The sequence below is a fragment of the Cuculus canorus genome, chromosome 2 (genome assembly GCF_017976375.1).
Source record: "Cuculus canorus isolate bCucCan1 chromosome 2, bCucCan1.pri, whole genome shotgun sequence".
NCBI lineage: Eukaryota > Metazoa > Chordata > Aves > Cuculiformes > Cuculidae > Cuculus > Cuculus canorus.
This window is the reverse complement of record NC_071402.1, coordinates 162,061,335-162,086,093: the sequence shown is the minus strand read 5'-3', so window position 1 is coordinate 162,086,093 and position 24,759 is coordinate 162,061,335. Positions and strand designations below refer to the sequence as shown.

The window sequence follows — 24,759 nt, the reverse complement described above, 5'->3', positions numbered from 1 at the left end:
CGATGGCTGCTGGGGGAGAGACGGCCCATCAGCTGGTGGACCAGGTATGTGATTTGGGGAATACCTGCAGGGGAAACAGGGGGAGAATCTACAAGTCGTGTATGGACGCCTCACGCTAAGAGAAGGGAGTGGGATAGGTTATCAGAGCCTGTAAGCCATTCTGCGCGAGCTGAGATAACTATACTGCTCGACCCTGGGAATTGGTGGTTTGGCGCCCAAGGGGGTGCTCCCTGCTGAGATAGCAAAGCACCGGGAAGAATATAGTCCAAGATGCCATAAGACGCACTCGGCATGGGGTGAGGAGCTATAGTACAATGGTGAATTGGGTCCTCCTTGCTGAGGTAGCAGGAGTGCCACGTGGGATAGCTATAATCTTCTACATCTGTTGCAAATCTTCAGTACCGGTATATTTTAAACGTCATTTTAGAGCCTATTTAGAGTTCAAGCGCTTGTGTGGGAGTGTATGGTAGCGTAATTGGGACACTTAATTAAGCTCAGAGCAAGTGAGGAGTTCCGATCAGCGGTTCTGTGTCAAAACAGCCGGAGATGAACAAAGCGAGGGATCACTGTTCTATGTTGTGTGTTTTGTGTCATAAGCGTACTCCGTGAATTGTTTGATGTGTAATAGAGTACGAGGGGAATTGATAGGGACGGCTTACCAGGGGACCTCATTCCTGCATAGACAGAGGGGCCAGAGACAGACGAAGTGCTCAAAACTGTTGAGAGACTTGCAAATTGTTTAAAAGCCCTGCTTGTCTTGGTTAACCCTAGGAATGCACTTATGAAACCTTTTCAATTCCAAACGTCCATTGAGCCGGCAGATGGGTATATTTACCTCGGACCTTTGGAATGGAAGGCTGCAAAGGGTGAAATTTTAAAACACCCAGCATAGAAAAAGAAAGAAAAAATAAAGGGAGAAAAAAAAACCCAGGAGAGGCAGCTGAGAGTGCCCCTCCCTTTCTCCCTTCCTGGAATGCGAGTTTAGGCTTATCTGTTAAAGCAGTTTCATTGCTGGGTGTGAGTTAACCCTCCCCCCTCCTGGAATCTGAGTTAAGTGTTTTGTGTGAGAGAAAGAATAAATTAGAAGTGTGAAAGCAAAAAGGTTTGCACGGATGGGGGGAGGGGGGAGGGGGCAGAATTCTGCAGGCTGCGGGGGACGGATCGGGTTTCGGTGTTCAGTCTGTTGTAATGTTTTATTGTGCCATTCAGCTAGGTCGGGATGACTCTATTGTCCTGAGTGCTTATAAATCTGTGGACGGGAATTGCTGTTGTCTTGTGGGAAGTCCCTGAGAACTTAGGGACAACCTGTTTGTAAGTGCTTAAATGGTTTGTGTGGAAGTTAGAGAAAGGGAGAGTCGGAAGGTAGTCTGATAGGGGCAAAACCAAGCAAGGAATTTCCTCAAGCAAGCCCCTTGGGGTGCATGCTGAGACACTGGAAGGAATTGGCAGGGGGTGCCAGGGGCTCCATCACTTAGAAGAGGATCGCAGTACTGTTTTGCAACTGATGTTGTTTTATAAAGAGAGCGGAAAAGTGGAATGAAGTGTTTTTCACCTCCGAAACCATCCAGAGCGCCAAAGGGACTGTGGGATTGTGCTGCCACATGACCCTGTGGTACTTGCCCTTGAGTGGGAAAATAACATAGAATTTAAAGGTAAACTGAGGTGGTGTTGCGGGGGGGGGGGGGAAAGGTTGTGAATACGTAGTAGGCGCTTATAACTATGCCTGTCTTTACACTATAAGTAGCTGTTTGTTAAGTCATATGGTGTGCAAGCGAGGAGGAGAACCCCTCGCACCTCAGCGCTGGAAATAAACCTACTGCTTTATAACTCATTTGGGGGTTATAGGGGTTAATTCCTCAGAACACCGTGGTTGGAGTGTTGGGATGGAGGGATACAGGCTCTGAGGAAGGCCAGGAGGCAGGGCAGATCAGGAGGGGTGTTGCCCCCTGTCCATGACCATCTGGAGCGCATGGAGCTCCACTTGGGGATGGGTGAGGAGCCAACCAAGAGCTTACGGGTCCAGATTAAAGGGAGGGCAGGGACAGGTGATGTTACAGTGAGGGTTTGCTGCAGGCCACTGGACCAGAAAGAGTGAGTAGATGACACCCTGTACAGACAGATAGGTGCATCCTCATGTTCACAAGCTCTGGTCATCATGGGGGACTTCAACCACCCCTATATCTGTTTGGAGGGTCAGGGTACAATCAATCCAGGAGGTTCCTGGAATGTGTTGATAGCAACTCTTTCATTAAGTGACAGAAGGGCCAATGAGAAGAGGTGCTGTACTGGACCTTTGATCTCAGCAACAAGGAAGGTCTGGTCAGGGCTGTGAAGCTCAAGGGAAGCCTGGCTGCGGTGACCATGAAATGGTGAGGTCCAAGATCCTTAGGCAGAAAAGAGGGAGTGCAGCAAACTCACTACCCTGTGTTCAGGAGAGCAGACTTGGCCTTTTCAGGGACCTGCTCGGTAAGGTTCCATGGGATAAAAACCCTGGAAGGGAGAGGGGCCCAAGAAAACTGGTTCATATTCAAGGATCGACTCCTCCAGGCTGAGGAGCGACGCATCCCAACAAAGAGGAGGTCAGGCTAAAACCACTAGGAGGTCTGCATGGATGAGCGAGGAACTCCTGGACAAGCTTAAACTCAAAAAAGAAGCCTTTGGGTGATGGAAGCAAAGGCAGGCACTTCAAACAGCCACGCGTGGGTTGCCATAGAAAGCAGCACGGGATTCTTCTCGCAAGTTAGTGGAGAGAGAGGGATGTTGTTAGTTACTGATCTTAGAGCTTTAGACCGGGAAGTTGTTGCATTACAGAGTAAAATGAGGCAATAGGAACAAGAAGTCAGTTTTTTTACAAGATGCACAAGTGATCACACAAGAAGGAAAGACCACTGCCGGGCTGCAGAGCGGTTGGCAGAGCCTATTGTTAATGAATGAAGGCACAAGGGAATTTGTGCTCCTGTGGTGAATGGCACAACATGGTAAAAAGCTGATGAGTATTGAGCAGATGGTTCCAGCGAGCGCTGGCTGGCCACAGCACGGGTGGCAAGCTCTCCGAGATGACCCCACATCCCTCTGGCTCCTTTGGGAGTTTTACCCTCATCCTTCCACAAGTCCCGGGGCAGATCCCAGCCCCTCACCATCTCCCAACAGAAAGGGAAGGAAAGGGGTTTGTAGGGATGAGCAAGGGGATGCCAAGCCCGAGGTGCTGCTATCAGCAAGTGGTGGCACACGCCATGCTGCTGTGGAGCAGCTCACCAGTGTTTCCCCTGCCCTGGCAGCCACTCCTGAGCTCACGGCTCTGCCGCAGCAGCTGCCGGCAACGTGAGGCTCAGCGTGGCGGGGAAGGGGCGACGATGATGAACCCCTTGACCGACAAGCGCAATGCCTGCTGCTCAGAGTGTCCCCAGGGAGCAGCTCAGGAGGATCCAGGCTGCACAGGTCAAGAAGTTTCTTGGGCAGCTGCCCGAGCCGTAGCTTGGTGGTGGAGGGGGCCAGGGCCACTACTTGATCCCAGTTCACGCGTTGCAGGACAAGAAGAGCCAGAGGTCGGTGCTCTGGGTGTCTCCCCACAGCCACCCCCGCAGCAGCTTCCAGTGCCCCGTAGGACCCTCAAAGGCAGTTTGGGGGGAAGGGGGCACTGGGCTCTGCAGGTGGCTGCAGGTTGGGGGTGCTTAGAGTGTGCTGGTGAGCCAGCAGCAAGGATGAGTCAGGGAGAATGAGCCATTCTGTCTCTGCCACTCGTTTGCCTATCAGGATGACTAAACTGGCACTGGTCACCCCCTCCCTTATCAGATTTACACCATAGATTTCCGAACAAAGACTCAGAGGTGATCCTCAAAACAGAAGTATTAATAAGATTTGTGAAAAGAAATCTACACCTGTTGTACTTGGTGATTTTAGACTATGAGTTTTTGTGATGGAAACATCCTGACCTATGACCCTGGATTTTCTGGAATCCTACACGGTTGTGGGGATTAAGCAATCCACTGTGTCCCGTACTATCAGGCACCTCTGACCAAAGTAAAGGAGATGGGCCGACTGGCAACCCGAGATGTATCACTCCAGAATGGACTATAGGAGAATGAGAGGAGCAAGCTTAATCGGAGCTCCCTCTCAGCTGGCTCTGAGACCCCCCAACCGACGTCAACAATCTACGACACCAGAGCATTTTTAGAACATCTAAAGACTTTATCACCGAACACCGATCTCCGTACAGGTCATATGGTCCCTCGCAATCCTTATAGATGCTAATATTGGTTAGACTTAAGGTTAATATTCTTGACTTAGAATGTAACATTATAGGTATAAACTAAATGTTTAAATACAGTTCTGGATCCCACTCTGTCTCTGTGACACCCTCATCCGGTATTCGAGTCACTTTGTCATAGAAGGTGATCAGGTTAGTTTGGCAAGATCTGCCTTTTGTGAACCCGTGTTGGACGGGCCTGATCACCCGCTTCTCTTGCATGTGCTTCATGATAGCACTCAAGATCACCTGTTCCGTGACTTTCCCCGGCACTGACGTCAGACCTGACAGGCCTGAGTTCCCCGGATCCTCCCTTCAACCCTTCTGGTAGATGGGCACAACATCAGCCGCCTCCAGTCCAGTGGAATCTTCCCCAGTCAGCCAGGACCGCTGGAAGGTGATGGAAAGGGGTTTGGAAAGGGCATCCGCCAGCTCCTTCAATACTCTTGGGTGAATCCCACCCGGCCCCATAGACTTGTGGGTGTCTAGATGGCAAGCGAGTCTCTAACCACCTCCTCTTGGATCACGGGAGCCTCATTCGCTCCTCTGACTCCTGGGTTTTGTACACAGAGGGAACAACTTCCCTGCTATTAAAGACTGAGGCAAAGACGGCATTAAGTACCTCAGCCTTGTCCTTATCCCCTGTCACTGTTGTTCCTTCTGCAAGGTTTATACCCCCATGGCTGCACTCCAGTTATGAGAGTCAATCCCACCACGTTTCCGTGACGGCAAGGACATCGTTGTCACCTTGCCCTGCAACAGCTTCCAACTCCTCCTTCTTATTGCCCATGTGCCTGCATTGGTGTGAATGCACTTCAGCTGGGCTGGCAAACCCTCTAGCCCTCATAAAGGGAAGAGAGCTCATTCCCAAATGACTGCTCCTTGGAATAACTCGCTCCTCAGTTGCCAGTTTAATCCTCACCGCCCCCAGGCAGAATCGCCCCCACTTGCTCTGAGCTGATGTACTGGCGCTCCTCTACAGCACCATCCTCTCAGCCACTGGAGTCCCACTTCCAGGCTCCACTCCCGACTAGCCTGGTCTCCTCCCCCTCCCCCTTCACATCGAGTTTAAAGCCCTATTTAAGAGCCTCGCTGGGTTTTTTAGTAAGGACTTTAGTCCCCCTTGGAGACCAGCGTGTCCCATCCCTGGTAAGAAAGCCTGGGGTGGGTCACCCCATGATCAAAGAACCCAAAGCCTCCTCTCCTCACCACAGGCTCGGAGCCGGGGCAGTAATCAACTGTTCCTCTTTGACCTCCTGCTTCTCATTCCTTAGCACTGGAATGCAGATAAACACCACTTGTGCCCCAGAGCCCTTCAACATTCTCCCCAGAGTCCTGGAGTCTCTCTTGATGGCTTTCAGCTTTCTGCACTGTAAGTCACGTTGCCTATTTGAAATGCTACTAGAGGGTAGTAATCTGTCTCTTTCACCGAGGAAGAAGTTTTCTAGTGACCTCCTTTTACTGATGTCCTGGGTAAGCAGCAGACCTCCTTGTGGAGAGGGTCCGGTCTGCAGATGGTGCCGCCGTTCCTTTTAGAGGGAATTCCCTTAGACAATCACTCTCCTCTTCTTATTTACTGAGGATGTTTTTATGGTCTTCGGGAGGTGCCTGAGCCTAGAACTGTTTCTAGTCTGTGGGAGCCATCTTCTTCATCCTTAGGGATGTTTTCCACCTGCAGTGCTTCATATTATTTCCTCAAGGGTCTCTGGGGGTTTGTTGTCTGGGTAGGGGGAGCAGGTTTCCTGCACCGGACAGGAACTCACTGCCATTCCCCATCTCTTGTTCCCCCAACCTTACAGTTTGCCAGGTGGAGTTGCTCAGCTGCAGTGGCTCCAGCACGCCTGCTGAGTTTGTGAGAGGGCCACTGCAACCAGCGATCCATCTCCCTCTCACATTCCCTGATGGTCCTTAGTCTGTTCACCTCCTCCCTCAGCTCTGCCACCACGCAAAGTAGTTCCCCCTACGTGAGCTGGTGTGGGAGGGGGCACTGCCTACAGCCCAGGCTCTGTGGGAGGGGGCACTGCCTACAGCCCAGGCTCTGTGGGAGGGGGCACTGCCTACAGCCCAGGCTCTGTGGGAGGGGGCCACCGCCTACAGCCCAGGCTCTGTGGGAGGGGGCACTGCCTACAGCCCAGGCTCTGTGGGAGGGGGTACTGCCTACAGCCCAGCTCTGTGGGAGGGGGCACTGCCTAACAGCTCAGGCTCTGTGGGAGGGTGGCACTGCTACAGCCCAGGCTCTGTGGGAGGGGGCACTGCCTACAGCCCAGGCTCTGTGGGAGGGGGTACTGCCTACAGCCCAGGCTCTGTGGGAGGGGGCACTGCCTACAGCTCAGGCTCTGTGGGGAGGGGGCACTGCTACAGCCCAGGCTCTGTGGGAGGGGGCACTGCCTACAGCCCAGGCTCTGTGGGAGGGGGCACTGCCTACAGCCCAGGCTCTGTGGGAGGGGGCACTGCCTACAGCCCAGGCTCTGTGGGAGGGGGCACTGCCTACAGCCCCAGGCTCTGTGAGGAGGGGGTACTGCCTACAGCCCAGGCTCTGTGGGAGGGGGCACTCCCTACAGCCCAGGCCTCTGTGGGAGGGGGCACTGCCTACAGCCCAGGCTCTGTGGGAGGGGGCACTGCCTACAGCCCAGGCTCTGTGGGAGAGGGCACTGCCTACAGCCCAGGCTCCTGTGGGAGGGGGCACCGCCTACAGCCCAGGCTCTGTGGGAGGGGGCACTGCCTACAGCCCAGGCTCTGTGGGAGAGGGCACTGCCTACAGCTCAGGCTCTGTGGGAGGGGGCACTGCCTACAGCCCAGGCTCTGTGGGAGGGGGCACTGCCTACAGCCCAGGCTCTGTGGGAGGGGGCACTGCCTACAGCCCAGGCTCTGTGGGAGAGGGCACTGCCTACAGCCCAGGCTCTGTGGGAGGGGGCACTGCCTACAGCCCAGGCTCTGTGGGAGAGGGCACTGCCTACAGCCCAGGCTCTGTGGGAGGGGGCACTCCCTACCAGCCCAGGCTCTGTGGGAGAGGGCACTGCCTACAGCCCAGGCTCTGTGGGAGGGGGCACTCCCTACAGCCCAGGCTCTGTGGGAGGGGGCACTGCCTACAGCCCAGGCTCTGTGGGAGAGGGCACTGCCTACAGCCCAGGCTCTGTGGGAGAGGGCACTGCCTACAGCCCAGGCTCTGTGGGAGGGGGCACTGCCTACAGCCCAGGCTCTGGGGAGCTGCACGGACCCACCTGAGGCTCTGAGCATGGACAGATGGGGGCAACATCTATCCTGTTTACTGCAGCATTCGGAGCGGTTTTAATCATCGCCACCGTGGTCAACGGTCCTTTATGGCCGGCCTCCAGCCCCTCTCTGCTCGCTCAAACTGCCCCGTTACGCTAACGTGCCACGCTCCTCTTCGCCGCGCTCCCAGGTCACCATGCTCCCAAGGGATGGTTTAAATCTCCCACGGGAGCTGCCGGGCCTGCCCCCTCCCGTCAGGCACCGAGTGGGACCATCCGCTGCCACGTGTCAGGAGCCGAGCGTCGCCAGCCCTGCTCCCACCTGTGTTTTCCTGGGCTTTTCCAGGCTGAGGGAATTGCCCCATCGCCTCAGATGGCCACCCCATGGCATCACTCACCATCCTGCTGCTGGATGCCACCGTAAAAGCTAATACACCTGGTTCCTCCTTGCGACCCGCCTTTGCTCCACCTGAACCCTGTGGAGATACGCCAGTTCCCCCACCTGGCAGAACACACGTGCTATGAGAGGAGTGTCCGAGGCGTGCTCGCCTTTGGAGAGAGGTCTCATCCCCTTGCACAGGCGCTCCTTCTGGCGGCAGGGGTCGACTTGGGGTCCCCAATGAAGGCTAACAGTCATCATCACCTTGAACCTTGGATGAACTTGTCCTGGCGCGTGCTCTGTTGGGGTATGGGTCTGTGGTAAGTCCCAGCATTAATTTTCCTGTCTTGCTTCGTGGATCTTTCACAATAGCAGGGAGATACGGAGGTAGGTATGAGTCCGCAGGGAGACTTGGAGACAGGTACAAAGCATTTGTTCTGTACCAGCTTTGGCTGTTATCGTAAGGCCTGCATCTGTGGTTTCTGAGGCTTAGCACCTAATGGGAAATGTCGAGAGAGAAATCGATCCTTTGACTGAACCTTACACTGTCCCATCCTATCCTATCCCATCCCATCCCGTCCCATCCCATTCCATCCCATCCCATCCCATCCCATCCCATCCCATCCCATCCCATCCTCTTCTTTTTTCAGTGTCAGGAGGATGACACCAGACAAAGCCCACTCATTCTCTCCGTGCCTCCCCTCTGGACTGCCAGGAAAATTAACCCTAGCCTAGCCAAACCCTGGCCATTTGCCACCCGTGCCCAAAGTCCACCCTTCCCCTTCCATCCCCCACTGCTTTTTCCCAGCAGGGACATCGATTCAGAGATCTCCACGTGGATCTCGTGCCCAGAGCCTGGGGACAATAGGAATGACTGAACTAAATCATTAAGAGGTCCTTTTCAACCTGGTGATTCTATGATTCTATGATTCTCCCCAGGGCCCTCTGAGTTCACCATCACTTTTCAGTCCTCAGAAGGACACCTCCCATACCTGTCATCGCCCTACAGCTGCCCACAGGTCCCACTGCACCCAGTGTTGATTATTCAGGTTCTGCTTCTGCCTGTAGGTCTTGTCACACTCACCACATGTCTAGGGCTTCTAGCTAGCCTGGATGCACTGGTAGGTGACAAGGGATTTCTTCCATCTGAAGCGGAGGTCACAGTGGCCACAGGCAAAGAGGTGCTCACTGGTGTGGACGCATTGGTGAATGGTCAGGGCACGCTTCCAGCTGAAGCTCTTGCCACAGATGGTGCAGGGAAAGGGAAGCTCCGCAGTGTGGATGCGCTGGTGGCTGGTCAGGGCACCCTTCCAGCTGAAGCTCTTGTTGCAGTCGGTACAGGCAAAGGGGCGCTCACTCCTGTGGGTGTGCTGGTGTCTGATGAGGTTGCCCTTCTCTCTGAAGCTCTTGTTGCAGTCAGTGCAGGCAAAGGGGCGCTCTCTGCTGTGGATGTGCTGGTGTCTGATCAGGGCGCCCTTCTCACTGAAGCTCTTGTTGCAGTCAGCACAGGCGAAGGGGCGGTTGCCTGTGTGGATGTGCTGGTGTCTGAGGAGGTTGCCCTTGTGGCTGAAGCTCTTGCTGCACTCGGCACAGGCAAAGCCGGATGCACTGGTGTGGATGCGCTGGTGCTTGATGAGAGAGCTCTTCTGGGTGAAGGTCTCGCCACAGCTGGTGCAGGCAAAGGCACGCTCTCCAGTGTGGATGCGTTGGTGGGTGACCAGGTGTTGCTTCTGGCTGAAGCAGTGGTTACAGTGGCTGCAGGCAAAGGGGCGCTCGCCAGTGTGGACGGGCTGGTGCTTGCTCAGGCTGCTCTTCTGGCTGAAGCTCTTGCCGCAGTCAGCACAGGTGAAGGGGCGCTCACCCGTGTGGATGCGCTGGTGCCTGATCAGGGAGCTCTTCTGGCTGAAGCTCTTGCCGCAGTCGGTGCAGGTGAAGGGGCACTCGCCCGTGTGGCTCCGCTCATGGATGATGAGCACACTCGGGCTCCTGAAGCTCTTGTAGCCCTTGGGGCAGGTTGGAGGGCTCTTCTCCAGTGGCTGGAGAGCCGGTATGGGGTGAAAGTGAGGGTGCCCTGCAGGACCCTCCTGGCTCCTGCTCAGCTCGCTAGAGGATGAGCCCCCCAAAACCCTGCTGCTGGAATCCAGCATCCCTCCCACGGGCCCCTGGGACCCACCTGGCACAGGGCTCTGGTGCCTCCACCACACACTGGGGGGGATGTCTGGCACGCACTCGGCGTTTCTCCTCACTCCAGATTGCGGATGATCTCGGGCTTGACAGCGGCCCAGTGTGTCCGGGGCACAGAGAGAACCACCCTCTCCTGTGATTCCCAAAATGCCGGCAAATAAACTCCCTCTAAGGCTCACTTTGGTGCTTTAGAAAGCAAACCTTTCCCACTTCAATGCATCTGTAATCTGGAGCTTTGGAGCCAACTCTCTGCCTGACCTTGGGCTGGAGATAGGGGAACACTGCAAACAGAGGTGATTCCAGAAGAGGAGACATCTGTTCAGCACAGATCGTACTGAACATAAGGCGTTATCATCTCCAAGGAATGCAGAGAGTCTGGAAAAAACACTCTTTGAAAGAAAACATGCTCTCAGAGGGACATTGTGTCTAACAGTCAAAAATACAATCCCTTAGATGAAACTTAACCCTACAGACACAAGAAGTAGTCACAAGCAATTTTCTTTAGAAAGTAGAAGAGAATGTCCCTCTGAGAGCGGGTTTTCTTTTAGACAGTTTGTTTCCCAGACATTTCTCATTATTTGGAGATGACAACACTTTGTGTTCAGTACGATCTGTGCTGAACAGATGTCTCCTCTTCCCTAATCACCTCTGTTTGGAGTTTTCTGCTTATCGTAAAGGCAAGCTCAGAGAGAGAGCTGGAGCCAGCTCCAAACCAGCAAGAGTTTTGACTCTTGTGAAGTTTCATAACAACATTAAAATTAGACCTTGGAAAGTTACAGAAGACGCATAAGATCTATGGGAAAATATAGACATATGGATGTAAGTGGGGAATCTATTCTGTAACAGCTCTTGCCTGGCTGCATGGGATGGATGGAGATCAGTCCCTCGGGTGCCCAGGCCTGAGGAAGGATGCTGCTTTTCAAAACTCCAAAATGAGTCTCCCCGAGAGTTTATTTGCTGTCATTTTCGGTATCAAGGGGGGCTGCCTGCCGGGGGGCTGCCTGCTGCAGCCACTCCAGCCGCTCGGCTCCCCAACACAGGGACGAGGGCACAAGGGGCCATAGGGACAGGGTCTGGGGACAGGGGTACATGGGGTGGGTCAGCTGGCCAGGGGGCTGGAGACACGAGGACAGGGCCAGAGGGCTGGGGACATGGGGACACGGGGGTGGGGATAGGGGGGCTGTCGCTGTTCAGCCCCAGCCGGTCACGAAGCACCACCCAGCCGCTCGCTCACTGCCTCTCGGGGGATGCAAAGATCGGGGTGAGGGGATGGCGTCTGATCTGTTTTTACCGCAGCAGCGTCCGGGGGTGAAACTTCCCTCTCCTCCCAACTGGCACCGGCACCGGTGTTAGACCCCGATTCGGCACCTCCTTTGCGGAAGAAGCCGGGGAGGGCTCTGCCATCCCAGTCCCCCTGTCCCGGAGAAGCTCTGCATCCCCGGCAGGCGCGGATCTCAGCGTTCCCTGGGCAGGAGGGATCCCACCCCGCAGCCCGGCAGGGACTGCAGCCCCCAGACCCTCTGCGGGCAGCCCGGCAGGAGATCTGGGTGGAGATTGACTCTCGGAATAACGACACCGAGCGCAGTTAGGTGCAGGTATGCGGCTGTGCACAGAGTGCATGGAGGATCTGTCCTCCACGTTCGCACACCATGTATCAAACCCCGTACATCTTTATTGTGTTATATATATGCATTGGGTTAACATTACATAGTCTGACTTTTCCAAGAAGGGGGTAGGGTTAGTAAGAGTAGTCCCAGGAACTCATTATCTTAATAAGATTAATTACAGGAACTCATTATCACAGGTCTCCTCCTCCTAGCGCTTGCGTGTTTTCTCATGATAGTGGTCCATGGGGTCTTTGGGGATGAAGGTGGGCAGTCTTCCTCACCATGAACTTTTCACCTTTCCTCCTTGCGTATGCTCTTAGGGAGCCCAGGCTGTCTTCAGGCCTTATCTGTCCCAGCTGGTGGTCCCTGCTTTTACCGTTGTACCACTCCTTGTTATCTGGCTCCAACCAGATACAGCCACCGCCTGGTTAAGAAAAAACCGCTTTGTGTCAGAATTCTTTATTTTAGTTAATGTAATAGGTTAGTTATAAGTGATTTCTGCTTTCAAGATCTCTGGAGCGATGTCCTGACCGGGAGAAGCGCTGGGATGGAGGGGAGAAGGCGGCCGCGGGCACGGGTGGGGAGCGGCCGGGGTTCGGCTGGAGGGGAGACCCCGAGAGGCGCTGGGGGTGCGGCTTCGGGCGCGGGGCGGGGTCCCTCAGGCTCAGGAGCCGGGAAAGCTGCCTGGAAGCCACCGGCTGTGCCCCTGTCCCGGTGCAGGCGGTGGGTGGGGTGTCCCCCCCGAGCGGGGAAGTGCTGAGTGACCCCCCCCGTGCCGCCCCTCTGCCCTCCCCCTGCCCCGCCCGGGCTGCTGCGAGCTCTGCCGGCACTGCCCTCGGGCTGGAGCCGCCGGGGCAGAGGGGGCCGGGCAAGGCGCGGCGGGGCGAGCTGAGCCGGGCGTGCTTCGGGCTGCAGATGGCGGGGCCGTTCGAGGAGGTGGCCGTCTACTTCTCCCGCCAGGAGTGGGCAGAGCTGGCGGGCTGGCAGCGGCGGCTCTACCGGGAGGTGATGCTGGACACCTACGGAATGCTCGCCTCGCTGGGTGAGATGCCGGGGATGGGGGTGCGGGGATGGGGGTGCGGGGATGGCGGTGCGGGGATGGGGGTGCCGGGGATGGGGGTGCCGGGGATGGGGGCGCCGGGGATGGGGGCGCCGGGGATGGGGGTGCCGGGGATGGGGGTTTCGGGGATTGGGGGTGCCGGGATTGGGGCGCCGGGGATGGAGATGCCGGGGATGGGGGTGCCGGGGATGGGGGTGCGGGGATGGGGATGCAGGGGATGGGGGTGCCGGGGATGGGGGTGCTGCGGATGGGGGTGCCGGGGATGGGGGTGCAGGGGATGGGGGTGCGGGGGATGGGGGTGCCGGGGGATGGGGTGCTGGGTGAGGACTCTCTGCAGCTCTGCCGGGCTGGGCTCCATAGCACCTGGGCTGGAACAGACCTTGCCAGTGGGAAAGGACCTCTGAGGCTGACCCAGTGCGAGTGCCTCAGCCTTTTGGGGCTGAGCAACAGTTAAAGCCCGGCATTGCGATCATTGGCCAAAGGCCTCTGCAACCCTGCCTGGCTTGGGGCATCGAGCGGCTCTGCGGGAAGCAGGATGGATGCCAGGGGTGGGGGTGCCGGGGATGGGGGTGCTGGGCCAGCACTGCCATCCCGGCAGCGCGGCTGAAGGTGCTTCTCTCTGTGCCCTGGACAGGTTGCGCTGCCATCAAGCCTGAGATCATCTGCAGGCTGGAGCGAGGAGAGACGCCGTACTTGCCAGACCCTCCCGGGGCACAGAAAAGGCACCGCAGCCCTGTGCCAGGCGGGTCCCAGGCATCCATTGTGGCTGTGTGGAGTTCCTCCAGCAGGGGTTTGGGGGTCTCTTCCCAAGATGAACCAAGCAGGAGCTCGGAAGGCCCAGAAGAGCACCCTCACCCTCCTCTTGGCCTGGCCCCCCAGCCGCTGGAGAAGACCCCCCTCACATGCCCTGAAAGCAATAAGAGCTTCAGGAGCCAGAGTGCCGCCCACAAGAAGATCCACACGGGTGAGCGCCCCTTCACCTGCACCGACTGCAGTAAGAGCTTCAGCTGGAAGATCGACCTCATCAGACACCAGCGCATCCACACAGGCGAGCGCCCATTTCACTGTGCTGACTGTGGAAAGAGCTTCCGACTGAAGCAACTCCTGATCATCCACCAGCACACCCACACTGGTGAGCGCCCCTTCATCTGCATGGAGTGTGGCAAGAGCTTCAGCTGGAAGCAACACCTGACCAAGCACCAGCGCATCCACACAAATGAGCGTCCCTTCTCCTGTACCAGCTGTGGCAAGAGCTTCAAAGACAAGAGCAACCGGACCAAACACCAGCGCATCCACACTGGTGAGCGCCCCTTCATCTGCATGGAGTGTGGCAAGAGCTTCACCCAGAAGAACAACCTCATCAGACACCACCGCATCCACACAGGTGAGCGCCCGTTCACCTGCACCGAGTGCAACAAGAGCTTCAGAGAGAATAGCGCGCTCATAGCCCACCAACGCATCCACAGTGGTGAGAAGCCGCACAACTGTGAGGTGTGCAACAAGACTTTCAGGCAGAAATTTGACCTGAAGAGACACCAGCGGGTGCATTGATCCCTGCGGGTGGTGCCAGAGGGTGACAGGTGGGAAGGTGCATGTCCTTCCCTGTCAGGGGAGCAGATGGAGGCCAAGTCCTTCCCAGGAGGCGGCTGCAAGAAGTAGTTTCGGGCCAAGGGGACCATGCTGGCTCACCAGCGCATCCACAGCACCCTCCGTCTGCTGCCACCACCACTCCTGTGTCCCCCGAAACTGCTGCTGAGGGTCCTGCAGGGCACTGGGGGCTCTGCTGCAGGGGTGGCTGTGGGGAACAATCTGTGGGAATAAACTAAATATGAGGAAAAAAGGGAACCCTGAAGTTTTATGAATCCTCCCTCCCCTCACAGGCTGAGTACAAGGCAGTTTTCCTTAGAAAGCAATCAGTGAAGGTGTAACATGCAGAGGTGCAGCACAGTTTGCATTGGAATGGAATGCATCGAGGATATCTTGCCCTGTGATGTGGGCGCCAGGACATTTGGGGACAGCCGTGTCCAGCCCCCGCTATCAGCAAGGAGCCTGGTACCCAAGGACAACGGCCCGTTACTTCCAAGAAGACAAATTGCAGTCACCGCTCTGACACTCCTGCCCTCCAGCTGACCTGTTCGCTTTACACCATCACAGCAATAGCATTGTAATACTAAAGCACAGCTCCACACGGAAGGCTGCCCGCCTCCTCCCCGGCTCTGAGGCAAAGCACTCCCATAACCACTCCTACTGCTCCTGCGGTCAGGTTTTGGCACGTGAAGGGAGAACTTTTCCTCCAGCAATCGGCAGGGTTTGACGTTGTGCCTTCAGTCACTCTCGATCCACCTAAAACTCCTCCCCAAAAGTGTGATTATGAAAATGAAAACAAAGGGGAAAGTTTTGGGCGGAAAGCGTTGAAACTTTTGGGATCAGCCGATGGGTTGGACCCCATCTCCCCTCCCCCTGTTGGGATGCCATTGGGGTAAGCCCTTAGCGTTAGGCACACTGAATATAGATCTTAACAACAAGCTAATTCTTAGCATCTCTCTCTACTTGACCCCTAACTACATATTCCTCACCTGCACATCGCTCTGATCTGGGCTCGGGTATTTGATTTTCAATGTATTTTCCCAAACAGAATCTTCTCCCCAGACACCACCGAACCCTTATTTAGTCACGAGTTGTTAGAATTGTTATAATAAACCTGACTTGTTCACATGTAGACAAGGCTCGGGAATCTTACTGACCGTTAAGGGGGACATAAAGGGAACTTAATGAACTTCCCTTGAATTCTCAAGAACTGAGAACTCTATCCTCTCGTGAGCATCCTCCAGCCGGCACAGCTCCCTCAGGGCCTTCCCTGTTCACAAACCACAGGTCCAGCGGGCACCTTGCCCCATCGGGTCACTCGCCAGCTGTGTCAGCAAGTTCTCTTCCACCCACTCCAGGAACCTCCTAGACTGGTTCCTCTCTGCTGCTTTGTGTTTCCAGCAGACATCCCGTGGACTGAAGTCCCCCATGAGGATGAGGGCTGGTGGTGGCGAGGCTCCTCCCAGCTGCTTCTAGAATAACTCCTCTGCCCCTTCATCCTGGCCGGGTGGTCTGGAACAGACTCCCACCACAACATCTGCCTCACTGGCCTTCCCCTGAGTCTTCGCCACAAACCTCCAACCCAGCATCACATCACGGAGCTCCAGAGAAGCCAAACACTCCCTAACACACAGGGCCACCCCAGCACCTCTTCCTCCCTGCCGTCTCTGATGAAGAGTTTGTAGGCATCGTTGCAGCCCTCTGGCCGTGGGAGTCACCCCACCACGTCTCCGTGATGGCACTAAGTCATAGCTCTCCTGCTGCACAACGCCTTCCAGCTCCTCCTGTCTGCTGCCTGTGCCGTGTGCATCGGCGCAGAGGCCCTTCAGCTGCACTGTCAGCCGTGTCACCTTCTGTGATGGGGTGCTCCTGCCACCCCCGGACTGACCTTCTCCCGCAAATCCAGATGGAGCCATAACCACCAGTGGGGATCGAGGTGGTTGACGACGGCTTCATCCACATCCCAGTGACTTTGGGGGAGACAGATCACAACACAACAGCCAAGGGCCGAACGATGGCAATGCACCCACCTGGGTCCGGCTCTGGCCAAACCGGGAAGAAACTGGCCCCCAGCTTGGGGTGTAGAATATGATTGTGAGTCAATTGCCTTACTCTACCAACGGTGAGGGGACCCAGTGCCCTTCGAGCTCTCCTGAAACAACAGCGGGAGCACAGCGGGATCTCCCGGGGAAAACGACACCTCTTGAGGTTTCTCCTCGAGGCTGAGAGAATCCTTGCTGCAACAGAACCTCAGTGGGTGAACTGGGAATAGGTGCTCTGAAACTGCGACTTTAGCTCCGAGGTGTAAAGGAGGTGTTGTGCGTATGTAGTCCTTTAGACATAACGGCACAGTAAAAAACTAAGTCTACCCTAAGAGCAAACCTTCTAAGTCACTGTCACATCTATTATCAAGCTTTGTTAAATCTCTGTTTTAAATCAATCAACAGATTGCTGTTTCCCTCTTAAGAGTGAAGTGCATCACTCTATCTCTCCATTGACAAAAGCACTGCGGGGCCCAGCACAGCCTGGAAGGGGCGACGATGACGAAGGCCTTGAATGACGTGTGTGATGCCAACTGCTCAGGGCATCCCCAGGGAGCAGCTCAGGAGGATCCAGCCAATGTTTAATTTCAATTACTCTGAAATGTGCATGCTTTGTAAATTCTTTTCCCCGTTTTAACCCTTTCCTTCCTCGGGAATTCAATTCGGATGGACAGGTTCACCCCATGGTTGCTCTATGCTACTGATTCTCTAAGGGCACCTGCCCTGCCTGATCCCACCTGGAGATGCTCTCATGGGCTGACAGCAGATCAGCCCCTTTGAGCTAAGTCAGAACACACTCCAGCTGTTCCCAGTCTGTGTCCCACAAGGGCTTTTAACCACACTCAATCATTGTTGCAGCCAAGAGGACACAGGCAGAAGAAAATGCATTTTGCAACCAGCCAAGTCTTGGGGCAAACCCCAAAGTCCCTGTGACTGCAAAAGGGACGGGTTTGGCTTGAACAGCTTCATCTTGTGGGACAGAGGGTTTGGTGGGGGTCTAAGGCTCAAATGAGCTGAGGGACACCTGGGGTGGAATGGAGGTCCTCATCTGCTGTCACAGCTTTATCTCTTTAGGCAATAGGGTCCCCATCTCAGGAGGATCCACACTGTGCCGGTGACGATGCTTCTCTGGCAGCAGCCCGAGCCGTAGGCAGTGTTGGACGGAGCCATGGTTGCCACTCGCTTCCAGCTCATGTGCAGCTGCTCTGGAGGAGCCAGAGGTCGGGGCTCCGAGTGTCCCCCTGCAGCCACCCCTGCAGCAGAGTCCCCGGTGCCCTGCAGGACCCTCAGTGGCAGGTTTGGGGGTGACAGGTTGTGGAGGCGGCTGCAGGCTAGGGGTGCTGGGGGTTCACTGGTGGGCCAGCATGCTCTCCTCATCCCAAAATCATTTCTTGCAGCTGCCTCACTGGAAGGTCTCTGTCCTCCCCCCCAAGCTCACTGCCTGTCATCAGCACCAAGAAGCTTTAGATTTAGTCTCAAATAGGAAAAAGAAAGCAGCATCTGTCCACGTGGGACCCTCAGCATCAGCTTCAGAAGCCACCGGGCTGCCAAGGCAGTCACCCTGTGGGCCCTGGTGCAACCACTGGTGTTTCTTCAGATCAGACTTCTGGCTGTAGGCCTCGCTGCAATCATCACACTTGTAGGGTTTCTCGCCGGTGTGGATGCTCTGGTGCTTGATCAGGGCACCCTTCTGGCTGAAGCTCTTGCTGCAGTTGACACAGGAAAAGGGCTTCTCACCACTGTGGATTCACTTACACTTGAGAAGGGAGATGGTGTTGCTAAAGCTCTTCCCACAGTCAACAAAGGCAAAGGGGCACTCATCTGTGTGGATGCGCTGGTGGTTGATCAGAGAGTCCTTCTGGAGGAAGCTCTTGCTACACCTGGAGCAGGTGAAGGGCCACTCACCCGTGTGGCTCTGTTCATGGATGGCCAGTGCAGTCTGGTTCCTAAAGCTCTTCTTGCACTCAGGGAACATGGAGGGGGTCTTGTCCAGCAACCAGGGGGCTGGGCCAGAGTGGAGGTGAGGGCTGAAGTGGTGGTAAATGTGGACGCAGGCAAAGAAGCGCTCAGCAGTGTGTACACACCGGTGATTCGTCAGGTCACACTTCCAGATGAAGTTCTTGTCACAGTTGGAGCAGCGAAGGGGGCTCAGTGGAGTGGATGCGCTGGTGCTTGATCAGAGCCCCCTTCTCTCTGAAGCTCCTCCCACAGTCAGTGCAGATGAAGGGTCGTTCACCTGTGTGGATGCGCTGGTGAGTGACCAGGTGTTGCTTTTGGCTGAAGCAGTGGTTGCAGTGGTTGCAGGCAAAGGGACGCTCACCAGTGTGGATGCGCTGGTGGCTGACAAGGTCACCCTTGCGTCTGAAGCTCTTGCCGCAGTCGGAGCAGGTGAAGGGTCGCTCACCTGTGTGGATGCGCTGGTGACTGACCAGATGCTGCTTCCGGCTGAAGCGCTGGTCACAGTTGGGACAAGTGAAGGGGCGTTCGCCCGTGTGGATGCGCTGGTGTTTGATAAGGGACCCCTTCTGGCTGAAGCTCTTGTTGCAGTCAGCACAGATGAAGGGGCGTTCCTTGGTGTGGATGCGCTGGTGAGTGAGCAGGTGTTGCTTTTGGCTGAATTTGTAACCACAGTCAACACAGGCAAAGGGGCGCTCGCCGGTGTGGATGAGCTGGTGTTTGACCAGGTGTTGTTTCTGGATGAAGTTCTTGCCGCATTCAGTGCAGGTGAAGGGGCGCTCGCCCGTGTGGCTCCGCTCGTGGATGGCCAATGCAGTCCGGGTCCTGAAGCTCTTGTTGCACTCAGGACACGTGGGGAGCGGCTTCTGCAAAGGCTGGGGGGGTATCATGGGGGAGACCTGAGGTTGTCCTGAGTGGTTCGCCGAGGTCCCTCTGAGCTGGCTTTGGGACGAGTCCCCCCAGCTTCTGCTGATGGAACAACCCACCGCTGCCACGGACCCCCGGGACCCGCCCGGCACAGGGCTGCGGTGCCTCCGCTGCTCCCCGGGGGGGTCTGGAACGCACGGCGTCTCTCCTCGCTCCAGCTTGCAGATGAGCTCGGGCTTGACGGTGTCCCAGCCTGTCCGGGGTACAGAGAGAAGCACCTTCACCCGCACTGCCGGGATGGCAGCGCCGGCCCAGCACCTCCAGCTCCAGCACCCACGGCCCCAGCAGCCCCAGGACCGGCACCCCCTATCCCGGCACCCCCTATCCTGTCACCCCCAACCCTGGCACCCCCAGCACCGGCAGCCCCAGCACCGGCAGCCCCAGCTCCGTGACCTCCAGGCCCAGCACCCACAGCCCCAGCACGGCCGCCCCCCCCGTCCTGGCACCCCCATCCCCGAAACTCCCATCTCTGGCAACCCCATCCCCGGCACCCCAAGCCACGTCTTCCCCAGCACCGGTAACCCCATCCGCAGCACCCCCCATCCCCAGCACCCCCATCCCCGGCACCCCCATCCCCACACCCCCATCCCCTCACCCCCATCCCCGGCACCCCCATCCCCCGCACCCCCATCCCCGGCACCCCCATCCCCGGCACCCCCATCCCCTGCATCCCCATCCCCGGCACCCCCATCCCCGCACCCCCATCCCCGGCATCCCCATCCCCGCACCCCGATCCCCGGCATCTCACCCAGCGAGGCGAGCATTCCGTAGGTGTCCAGCATCACCTCCCGGTAGAGCCGCCGCTGCCAGCCCGCCAGCTCTGCCCACTCCTGGCGGGAGAAGTAGACGGCCACCTCCTCGAACGGCCCCGCCATCCGCAGCCCGAAGCACGGCCGGAGCCCTCCCCTCTCCTCCCGCCGCCCCCTCCGCCCGCAGTTCCGCCGCGGGGCCGACACCGCCCCCGTTCCTCCGCCGAGGATGACGCCGGGCGGGGCCGCCTCTGCCCTGGCGCCGCTTCTCTCGGGGCCTCCCCTCCCGCCCGCCGGCAAAAGGACCTCCCCGCCAGCCCAAGCCCGGCCGCTCCCCACCCGTGCCCGCGGCCGCCCTCTCCCCTCCATCCCAGCGCTTCTCCCGGTCGGGACATCGCTCCGAGATCTCGGCCCGGATCTCCTGCCGGGCTGCCCGCGGAGGGGCGGGGGCTGCAGTCCCTGCCGGGCTGCGGGGTGGGATCCCTCCTGCCCAGGGAACGCTGAGATCCGCGCCCGCCGGGGATGCAGAGCTTCTCGGGGACTGGGATGGCAGAGCCCTCCCCGGCTGGGCAAGGCCAGCAAAACGCGCTTCTCTCGCAAAGGAGGTGCCGAATCGGGGTCTAACACCGGTGCCGGTGCCAGTTGGGAGGAGAGGGAAGTTTCACCCCCGGACGCTGCTGCGGTAAAAACAGATCAGACGCCATCCCCCCACCCCAATCTTTGCATCCCCCGAGAGGCAGTGAGCGAGCGGCTGGGTGGTGCTTCGTGACCCGCTGGGGCTGAACAGCGACAGCCCCCCTATCCCCACCCCCGTGTCCCCATGTCCCCAGCCCTCTGGCCCTGTCCTCGTGTCTCCAGCCCCCTGGCCAGCTGACCCACCCCATGTACCCCTGTCCCCAGACCCTGTCCCTATGGCCCCTTGTGCCCTCGTCCCTGTGTTGGGGAGCCGAGCGGCTGCAGTGGCTGCAGCAGGCAGCCCCCCGGCAGGCAGCCCCCCTTGATACCGAAAATGACAGCAAATAAACTCTCGGGGAGACTCATTTTGGAGTTTTGAAAAGCAGCATCCTTCCTCAGGCCTGGGCACCCGAGGGAGTGATCTCCATCCATCCCATGCAGCCAGGCAAGAGCTGTTACAGAATAGATTCCCCACTTACATCCATATGTCTATATTTTCCCATAGATCTTATGCGTCTTCTGTAACTTTCCAAGGTCTAATTTTAATGTTGTTATGAAACTTCACAAGAGTCAAAACTCTTGCTGGTTTGGAGCTGGCTCCAGCTCTCTCTCTGAGCTTGCCTTTACGATAAGCAGAAAACTCCTAACAGAGGTGATTAGGGAAGAGGAGACATCTGTTCAGCACAGATCGTACTGAACACAAAGCGTTGTCATCTCCAAAGAATGAGAAATGTCTGGGAAACAAACTGTCTAAAAGAAAACCTGCTCTCAGAGGGACATTCTCTTCTACTTTCTAAAGAAAATTGCTTGTGACTACTTCTTGTGTCTGTAGGGTTAATTTTCATCTAAGGGATTGTATTTTTTGACTGTTAGACACAATGTCCCTCTGAGAGCATGTTTTCTTTCAAAGAGTGTTTTTCCAGACTCTCTGCATTCCTTGGAGATGATAACGCCTTATGTTCAGTACGATCTGTGCTGAACAGATGTCTCCTCTTCTGGAATCACCTCTGTTTGCAGTGTTCCCCTATCTCCAGCCCAAGGTCAGGCAGAGAGTTGGCTCCAAAGCTCCAGATTACAGATGCATTGAAGTGGGAAAGGTTTGCTTTCTAAAGCGCCAAAGTGAGTCTTAGAGGGAGTTTATTTGCCGGGATTTTGGGAATCACGGAAGAGGGTTCTTCTCTCTGTGCCCCAGACAGACCAGGCTGCTGTCAAGCCTGGGCTGTGGGTGCTGGGGCTGTGGGTGCTGGACTGGGAGTGCTGGGGCTGGAGGTGCTGGGGCTGGGGGTGCTGGGCTGGGTGTGCTGAGGATGGAGGTGCTGGGACTGGGGGTGCCAGAACTGGGAGTGCTGGGGCCGGGGGTGCTGGGAATGGGGTGCTGGGCTGGGTGTGCTGAGGATGGAGGTGCTGGGACTGGGGGTGCCAGAACTGGGAGTGCTGGGGCCAGGGGTGCTGGGAATGGGGATGCTGGGGCTGGAGGTGCTGGGACTGGAGGTGCCAGAACTGGGAGTGCTGGGGCTGGGGGTGCTGGGGCTGGAGGGGCTGGGGGTGCCACGGGTGGGGGTGGTGGGGCTGTGGGTGGTGGGACTGGGGGTGCTGGGGCTGGAGGTGCTGGTGAAGGTGATTCTCTCTGTGACCCGGACAGGCTGGGACACTGTCAAGCCCGAGATCATCTGCAAGCTGGAGCGAGGAGAGACACTGCGTGTGCCAGACCCCCCCGGGGTGCAGCAGAGGCACCAGAGCCCTGTGCCAGGCGGGTCCCAGGGGCCCGTGGGAGGGATGCTGGATTCCAGCAGCAGGGTTTTGGGGGGCTCATCCTCTAGCGAGCTGAGCAGGAGCCAGGAGGGTCCTGCAGGTCACCCTCACTTTCACCCCATACCGGCTCTCCAGCCACTGGAGAAGAGCCCTCCAACCTGCCCCAAGTGCTACAAGAGCTTCAGGAGCCCGAGTGTGTTCATCATCCATGAGCGGAGCCACACGGGAGAGTGCCCCTTCACCTGCACCGACTGCGGCAAGAGCTTCAGCCAGAAGAGCTCCCTGATCAGGCACCAGCGCATCCACACGGGTGAGCGCCCCTTCACCTGTGCTGACTGCGGCAAGAGCTTCAGCCAGAAGAGCAGCCTGAGCAAGCACCAGCCCGTCCACACTGGCGAGCGCCCCTTTGCCTGCAGCCACTGTAACCACTGCTTCAGCCAGAAGCAACACCTGGTCACCCACCAACGCATCCACACTGGAGAGCGTGCCTTTGCCTGCACGAGCTGTGGCGAGACCTTCGCCCAGAAGAGCTCTCTCATCAAGCACCAGCGCATCCACACCAGAGCATCCGGCTTTGCCTGTGCCGAGTGCAGCAAGAGCTTCAGCCACAAGGGCAACCTCCTCAGACACCAGCACATCCACACAGGCAACCGCCCCTTCGCCTGTGCTGACTGCAACAAGAGCTTCAGTGAGAAGGGCGCCCTGATCAGACACCAGCACACCCACAGCAGAGAGCGCCCCTTTGCCTGCACTGACTGCAACAAGAGCTTCAGAGAGAAGGGCAACCTCATCAGACACCAGCACACCCACAGGAGTGAGCGCCCCTTTGCCTGTACCGACTGCAACAAGAGCTTCAGAGAGAAGAGCGCCCTGACCAGACACCAGCAAATCCACACCAGCGAGCGCCCCTTTGCCTGCACTGATTGCGGCAAAAGCTTCAGCTGGAAGGACTCCCTGACCAAGCACCAGCGCATCCATACAGGCGAGCGCCCCTTTGCCTGCACTGACTGCAGCAAGAGCTTCAGCTGGAAGGGTGCCCTGATCAGCCACCGGCGCACCCACACCGGTGAGCGGCCCTTCACCTGCACCAGCTGTGGCAAGAGCTTCAGCTGGAAGCGCGCCCTGACCGTTCATCAGCGCAGCCACACCGGTGAACGTCCCTTTGCCTGCTCAGAGTGCAACAAGAGCTTCATTTGCAAGGGCGACCTCATCATTCATCAGCGCATCCACACGGGTGAGCGCCCCTTCACCTGCGCTGACTGCAGTAAGAGCTTCAGCCAGAAGAGCTACCTGACCAGGCACCAGCGCATCCACACCGGTGAGCGTCCCTTTGCCTGCACCACCTGTGGCAAGAGCTTCAGCCAGAAGGGCGACCTGACCATTCACCAGCGCATCCACACCGGCGAGCGCCCCTTTGCCTGTGGCCACTGTGACCTCCGCTTCAGATGGAAGAAATCCTTGGTCACTCACCAGCGTCTCCACACTAGCGAGAAGCCCTAGAAATGTGGTATGCCAAGACCTATAGGCAGAAGCAGAACCTGAATAATCAACACTGGGTGCAGTGGGACCTGTGGGCAGCTGTAGGGCGATGACAGGATGGGGGTTGTCCTTCTCAGGACTGAAAAGTGATGGTGAACTCACCGGGCACTGGAGAGAATCATAGAATCACCAGATTGGGAAAGACCTCTTGGTGATTGAGTTTAGTCATTCGTATTGTCCCCAGGCTCTGGGCAGGAGATCCATGTGGAGATCCCTGGATCGATGTCCCTGCTGGGAAAAGCAGTGGGGATGGAGGGGGAAAGGTGGACTGCGGGCATGGGTGGGGAATGGCCAGGGTTTGGCTGGCAAGAGAAGCCGGGCCAAGAGTGAGTGGGCTCTGTCTGGTGTCATTTTTCTGACACAGGAAAACAAAGAGGACGGGATGGCATGGCATGGCATAAGCTTTTTCAGTGGGAAGGGACCTGCAAGGCTCTGCCGGTCCAGCTGCCTGAGGACTTCAGGGCTGAGCAGCAGCTAAAGCACGGGATTACAGCATCCGCCAAAGGAAGGCAGGCCAGCTGCCTGGGTCCCTCCCCAGGAGGATTGTTCTTCTAATTGCAAAGCAAGTGGTCGATAGGCACTTCTCCCCTTGGAGCCATGGACTGACTTTAACCCCCTATCACACACTGCTCCTTCCATTCACGCCAGCATCTTAACTTCTTCGCAGCCCCGTGGCACACTTCTCGGCACCTTGTTGTGCCAGTATGCGTATTTGTGCTCTGGGATCTAATAAAATCGTTACCAATCGTCATCAAGGCCCAACTGGGATTCAAACAGATGGGCATCATCATTGTCCTTGGCTAAGCCTCCACTCCCTGGACACACAGACCCATTCTCTTTCCGG

General features: G+C 57.2%; 1 protein-coding gene and 1 pseudogene across 1 annotated transcript; one reads left to right on the top strand and one right to left on the bottom strand.

Annotated features, from left to right (window-relative positions):
• LOC128851217 (oocyte zinc finger protein XlCOF6-like) lies at nt 1–24,656 on the top strand. Its single transcript, XM_054058485.1, has 4 exons — nt 1–44; nt 12,544–12,670; nt 13,323–14,232; nt 22,595–24,656. Exons 1-4 carry the CDS (start codon nt 3–5, stop codon nt 23,874–23,876), a joined length of 2,361 nt encoding a protein of 786 aa, XP_053914460.1. The 5' UTR covers nt 1–2; the 3' UTR covers nt 23,877–24,656.
• The window catches only part of LOC128851215 (zinc finger protein 271-like), a 31,801-nt pseudogene continuing 21,278 nt past the window's right edge, over nt 14,237–24,759 (bottom strand).